This window comes from Megalobrama amblycephala, linkage group LG22 (assembly GCF_018812025.1).
Source record: "Megalobrama amblycephala isolate DHTTF-2021 linkage group LG22, ASM1881202v1, whole genome shotgun sequence".
Taxonomy (NCBI): domain Eukaryota; kingdom Metazoa; phylum Chordata; class Actinopteri; order Cypriniformes; family Xenocyprididae; genus Megalobrama; species Megalobrama amblycephala.
In genome coordinates, this window is record NC_063065.1 from 2,411,579 (window position 1) to 2,418,422 (window position 6,844).

Sequence of the window (6,844 nt, forward strand, 5' to 3'; positions counted from 1 at the left end):
TTATTTCTGTCATTTATCTACAGCAGTTTTTATTGAAAATTAACAGAAGTTTAACTCTCATGTGTTTCATTTAAGGTTATCATGATGGTGATTGGTGTTTCCATTAGTTAGCTTCTTAACTTTTTTAAAAAAATATGTTTGTCTTCTCTGGCTGCTGTAGTAGTGTTTCTGTCAAACGCACTAGCAGTAGCAAAGAAACCTGAAGTGTGATCAAGTGATGATAGTGAACTATTGCTTGATGGATCCAGCCAGTGGGGGTGGAGAGTGGCTTGCTGAGGGCCTGCTGCAGCGGCCTGATGCTGGAGGAAAGCCCATTCCTTTGTGGGAAGAGGGCGGCATTGCTTTTGAGGGGCTTTATTGTCCATTTCTTTATGGCCGGAAAGATTGAATGGGCCGGAGTTGTTAATAAATCATCATTTATTACAACTGTAATTGAACTTCAGCACTGCTTTTTGACAACTAAAATGCATGTAGTACAAAATTAGTTGTTCCAATTTAACAGACTTGAAGTATACCAATTTGTAGTGTGCCACAAATACATTTAGTTAACCTAAATTTTTTCATTAGGGTAGTGACACCCAAAGTAGTTTGAGATTACAAAATATTTACTGCAGAAATTTAAATCTATGACTTAAGACATAAAAAATGTCATATAAGATTATTTAAAACAAAAGTCAATAATAATGTTATCAAACTTTATTCTGAAAACTATTCATCCATTTTTATCCATTCATATCCATTCAATAAGAGTCTTTTTTACAAAAGCTCATAAAGAGATTATACATAAGGAGAAGAGTATATGTGAACAGTGTTTTAGAAGTTAAGTAGAAGAAAATACAGAACTCTGCAGTTTACAAGTACAGTATGTAAATGGCTAAACATCATCAGCAGGTTACCAGCATCATGAGACAGAAATCAAATAGGACGATGTACTTGTGCAGGTCAGCGTTCTGATCATTGACAAATGGCAGGTGTATCAGAGGATGTCACACTTTGTGGTGGGTCGATATTCTCCAGTCGTTCCTTTACACTATTGTACTCTTTTTCCCACTCCTCCTTAGAGAGAGAGGAAGGACTGACCTCCAGAAACTTGTAGGCATCTTTGGTTTGGAGGTTAAAGATGACAGATGCTTTCTTACAGCCTGCACCAAAAATGCTCCAAGCCTGTGGAAATAAAACATTTACACATTAAACATTTAGATGAAACCTTAGTATATATTAGAATATCTTACTGGAAATGTTTTTGTAATCATGTAAACATGAATTTTACCTGTTTGGCTATTTCGATTGATTCTTGTTCAATAGCAGCTTTAAAAAGGTCGGACTGTATTAGGTGATGGTCTGTTTCTAGCTTTCCTCAATGGGGTGTCGGTTAGAACACACTGAATCAGATCAGTTCCATGAAAAGGGGTTTAATGTTGACAATTTGGGTGGTACACAACACAGCAGTACACAGGATTTACAGGCTTTTGGGTGTGTAAATTTGGGTGTGGTCTACAAAGGAAAGAAATAAAGATATATATTAACAAACATCCTGGCTATTATTACACAGCATTACGTCAATTAACAGTCACAAATCTCTCAAATAAAGAAGTTCAAGTTAAATCTAGAATGAAATAAAGAAATCACCATACAAGCAATGAATTCTTATACAATACTGCCACCCAGTGGTCAAAAACAGCAAAACATTCAAAACGAAACTAATCGTAAAATTATTCAAACGAGCAGCATGTAATCAGGAACATCGCGTACATAAACTATAAATAGCAGATATATCAGCAACAAATGTGATGATAATGCATCCATACATAGGTATCAAACACTGATTACAAGATATATCTTACGGATGGCAAGTAATATTGAACATAATCAACACATTCACGGGCACTCAACAGCACGCGATAATGGCTTCAATGCTGATAAATACTTGTCTGTCATGAACAGTATAACATTGTACTAATGCAGCACCTACCCTTAACTAATATTTATCAACTATTGATTATGTAAACAACTTACATTTGTTTATCAACGCACACGTTGCATACACACAGCGCCCTCGCACCTTCTGCTGAGTCACTCTCTCTTCAATGACGACTGATGGAATCAGCGCATGCGCACAGAACTCGGCCTTTCTAACACAGCCGCCCCCAAATTTGGTCCCAAATTTGCTCCACTGAAAGGCGGACACTATATGGGTTACCATTAGTCTCTAGTTTGGATGTGATCTTCTTCATCTTGGATCTCTGGCAGAACAATCAAACGAGCGATGGGTCTTGTATAGACTCTGTCCTTTATCTGTATCTCAGCTGTTCGTACTCGATCATCAGCCCCAGGGAATACATTTACTACTCTTCCAATCTGCCAGAACGAACGTGGTAACTGGGGGTCAACGAGCATTACAACCATGCCAGGTTGGATGTCTGCTGATGGAGTCTGCCATTTTGTCCTGGCCTGAAGTTCAGGTAAGTAGTTCTTTATGAAGGCTGTCCAGAATCTGTCAGACAATACTTGTGAATGCCTCCACCGACGTCTTCCCAGGAGCTCAGATACTGGGTATATAACTTGTGGCAGGGAACCATCTGGCCGCCCCATCAGAAGGCAGTTTGGGGTGATGGGATCTAAATCAGCAATATCCGCTGAAACATACCCAAGAGGTTTAGAGTTCAGGATGGCCTCTATTTCTATGAGGACAGTTCGAAGCACTTCTTCAGTTACTGTGTCTGATCCCAAGGTTGTGTAAAGTGCAACTTTGATAGAGCGAATCTCTCTTTCCCACACTCCTCCGAAGTGTGGAGCAGCTGGAGGATTGAAATGAAAGCTAATCTGCTGCTTAGCCATTTGCTGTTGTAGATCGCCACTGAGCTGACGGAAGGCTTCTTTCAGCTCTGTGTTACCTCCTCGGAAGTTGGTGCCTTGGTCTGAGTATAGCTCTGCTGGTTTCCCACGGCGACCTATGAAACGGCGAAGTGCCATGAGAAAGGCATCACTGTCCATGGATGTCAGAACCTCAAGGTGCACGGCCCGAGTGGTCAGACACTTAAATAGAAGTCCCCATCTTTTCTCTGTACGACGTCCCGCTTTGACCAAGAAAGGTCCAAAGCAGTCCATTCCAGCTGAATGGAATGCAGGCTTGAACAATCGAAGCCGAGGTGGAGGGAGATCAACCATTTTCTGAGAGGCTGGCTTCGACCTCCATTTGCAGCATTCAGGACACAATCGCTGGTGCTTCCTCACAGCCTCTCTCCCTTTCAATATCCATACCTTTCGACGAAGCTCAGCGAACACTCGCTCTGGTCCTGGATGGCAAAGGTGAGCATCGTAATCTCTTATGAGCAACCGAGTGTTAGGGTGACTGGGATCCAATACAATAGGATGTACTGTGCTTGGGTCGAGTCCTTCCGCACGTCTTAATCGTCCTCCAACACGTATTAATTCACTGGCTTCATCGAATTCTGGGGAGAGACAAAGTAACCGGCTGCTAGAACGAACGGGCTTACCATTCTTCAACAGCTGGTAGTCATCAGGGAAACTGTCCATCTGGATCTGTCTTAGTACAGACAGCTCAGCTTTTTTGTAAGCACTTGCTAGAGTGGAGCCCCTCTGCTCTGCCGCCCCCTGAAGCTCCTGTGCTACTGCTTCAACCAAGTCTTTCCAGCTACTGAACTTGCGGTCATCTGCTATTAGCGGTGCTGAGTTAATCATGCCACAAAAGGCACTACGCTTTAATTCTGTGGCATCCTCAGGCTCTGAGCTGTGCATTACTGGTGGTGATGGCCAATTACTCTGAGGTTGAATGAGGAATTCTGGTCCTTGTATCCACCGATTGGGTACAGTGAGGTCCTTCAGGCTCTTACCACGGGTAAGATCATCCGCAGGGTTCCTGGCAGAGTCAACATAATGCCATGATTTGAGATCAGTTAATTCTTGAATCTCTGCCACCCTCGTTCCCACAAACACCTTAAAGCGGCAGGATTCAGAATGCAGCCAGTGTAGGACAGTTGTTGAATCTGTCCAGAGAATGACTTTCTGGATGTTCAAGGTGAGCTCATTCTCAGCCAGTTTGGCCAACTGCGCTCCTATGAGAGCAGCGCATAGCTCAAGTCTAGGAATTGAGCACTGCTTACGTGGGGCTACACGTGATCGGGCCAGGAGGAAGGAAAGGTGTATCCTCCCACTAGGATCCTCTGAACGAAGGTAAGCAACTGCCCCGTAAGCTTTCTCCGAGGCATCTGTGAAGATATGGATCTCACGTGTGACTTTCGGTTTGTCCATGCTGGATGGAGTGTAGCACCTAGGGAGGACTACTTGAGGTAAGTACTGAAGCTCAGTTTCCCACACCTTCCATGCCCACTGAAGACCCTCAGGAAGTTGTGGATCATCCCAGTTCCTATCCTTAGTCCAGAGTTGTTGAACAATCACCTTGGCACGTGTAGTGTATGGAAGAATAACACCAAGGGGGTCATATTGACTTGCTAAGACACGATATATGTTCCGCATCGTCAGAGCATGGTAAGTAACAGGTCTGTGCCGGAATCCTAGACAGTCTGACTCACAGTGCCAATTCAGTCCCAGGGTGGATTCACGTGGGTCCACTTTATCATGTGAAAGCCACAGCTCTAGCTTAGGAGATCTGGCTTCTGGGGGTAAGTGACTGACAACCTCTTGCACATTGCTGGCCCACTGGCGGATATCGAATCCTCCTGTTGCCAGCAACTTACGAATTTTGTCTAGTAACTGTCTTGCTTCTTGAGCAGATGGTAAGCTCTGCAGACAATTATCCACATAGAAGCATCTCTCAACAGAATGCCTCACATCTTCATCTGCTGTGCTATGCGACAAGACGTGCCTTTGGAGGGCGAAGGAGGCACAGCAGGGACTGCATGTGGTTCCGAACGGCAGTACTTGCCATTCATAGATGTCAGGTGGGTCATCTCGTCTCATGTCACGCCACAGAAAGCGCAGGAGGGGCCTGTCCTCAGGTAGGAGGAGGACTTGGTGGAACATTCCACGTATATCGCCGCTAATCGCCACACAATGCTCCCTGAAACGAAGTAGAACACCCAGAAGAGAGGGGCTCAGGGCTGGACCAGGCATCAAGGAATCATTAAGATTCAGTCCCTTATATTGGAAGGAGCAATTGAACACAATGCGGTCCTTGTCATTGTGGCTGACTAAATGGTGTGGGATATACCAGGTCTCTTCTGTCGCATTGCTTCCACTCGATGAGAGTTTGGTAACGGCGCCATTCAGTACTAACTTCTCAATCTCCGCATTGTACACTGCTGCTTTCTCTTGATCTTGGGCCAGTCGTCGTTCCATGCTCCGAAGACTAGGCATCACAGCTTCTTTGGGGGCACAAAGGAGGGGTGAATTCTTTCTGCGCAGCAAGGGTGTAGCATAGCGGAAGATTCCATTCACCTCTACGCGAGTTGTCCTGCTCTCTAAGAGATTAATGGCCTCCTGATCCTCCCTGGACCTTGTCACCTGCTTTTCACAGCGGAAAGGCAAAATATCAAGTTGCCATAACCTTTTAACATCTCCTTTGAGTTCTAGTTCAGTTGGGGTGAGAGACAGGAAAAGGCACTGTTGTGGCTGCAATTGGGTCTCCAGGATTTTGGCTGGTCCCTGCAGTGTCCATCCAAGCTTCGTCTTTATGGCGGCTGGACCACCAAGAGGACCAATTCGGACAGGTGCGATAGGTGTGATTAGGTGGGTATTATCAGCACCGATGAGAAGTGAAGGACTCACTCTTTCAAAGGCCTGCAGTGGGAGATCTTTCAGGTGCCTGTATTTCTCTAGCAAACTCACTGGATAAGAGTGATCGGCCAGACCAAGGTGTTTGGCAGTGAATGCTGCATTGATCTTGAATGTCTTCTGAGGTTGAGTTGCAGGAGATATGTGGAAGTCAACTGAAGTACCACTGATGGTCTGCACATCTTGGCGGACGGTCCGCAAGGCTATATTTTCAGCTTGACCTTGTATACCAAGTACACGAGCAGCATCAGGAAGAAGAATTGTGCGCTCAGACCCATCATCCATAACAGCATAAGTGTCAAGCGTCTTGCCTCCATAGCGCAACAGAACCCTGATGACCTTAAGCAGAACACGTTTGCAGTCAGTGGGTCTGTCCAAGTACAGTGTTTCAGTAGTTGAACTAACCAGGCAGGAACCCTCTCTGGTACACCTGGTGTTGACCTCATGCAGGATTTGCAAGTGCTTCCCTTTGCAGATGCTACAAGGCTTCTTCAGTGTGCACTGGGCTGCTTGGTGTGCACGTCCACATCGCCAGCAACGATGATTGGTTTGTATCCAGTCAATCATTTGCTGTTTATCAAAGGACTTAAAGGTCAAACACTGACTTAGAAAATGGTCATCTTTATCACAGAAAGGACAGAAAGGCTTTAGGTGAGACTTTGGGTTTCTCCACTTTAACTTGGACTGCTGCAGGGGTACCTTTGTGACCGTGTCATTTGCCCCATGAAGGATAGTCGCTGTACGACCAGTAGGTTTGGTGTTCTCGCCTGCGTTCTGGTCTCTGCTCTGGTCTTTGGCTCTTGTAACTGATCTGCGAACTCACTGCTTTGGCACCAAGCCTCATACTGGAGCCACTTAGAAAATTCACGGAGGTTATACACCGACCCCGGACGGTGGTACATCTGTCTTCGAAATCCTGATCTCATTTCAGCAGGTAACTTACTCAACAGTCTCTCCACATGTGACCCACATTGCAGCTCTGATTCTCCTTCATCTCCAAGAGTCTCCAACATACCAACAAGAGCACTAATTTGTAGAGCGAATCTGTCAAATGCCTCGATATCTCCTCGTCGGAGATCTGGGGAATCCA

General features: G+C 45.1%; 1 protein-coding gene across 1 annotated transcript; it reads right to left on the bottom strand.

The window, feature by feature from the left end:
- Positions 1 to 711: 711 nt before the first annotated feature.
- On the bottom strand, positions 712 to 6,387 carry LOC125258061. The gene is made up of 3 exons (XM_048174875.1): positions 2,017 to 6,387; positions 1,271 to 1,494; positions 712 to 1,164 (listed from the first exon to the last, which is right to left on the bottom strand). Exon 1 carries the CDS (start codon positions 6,319 to 6,321, stop codon positions 2,203 to 2,205), a length of 4,119 nt encoding a protein of 1,372 aa, XP_048030832.1. The 5' UTR covers positions 6,322 to 6,387; the 3' UTR covers positions 712 to 1,164; positions 1,271 to 1,494; positions 2,017 to 2,202.
- Positions 6,388 to 6,844: the final 457 nt, after the last annotated feature.

Coding starts and splice junctions, on each gene's coding strand:
- LOC125258061 (XM_048174875.1), bottom strand. CDS start 6,321: ATGATTGACTGGATACAAACCAATCATCGTTGCTGGCGATGTGGACGT.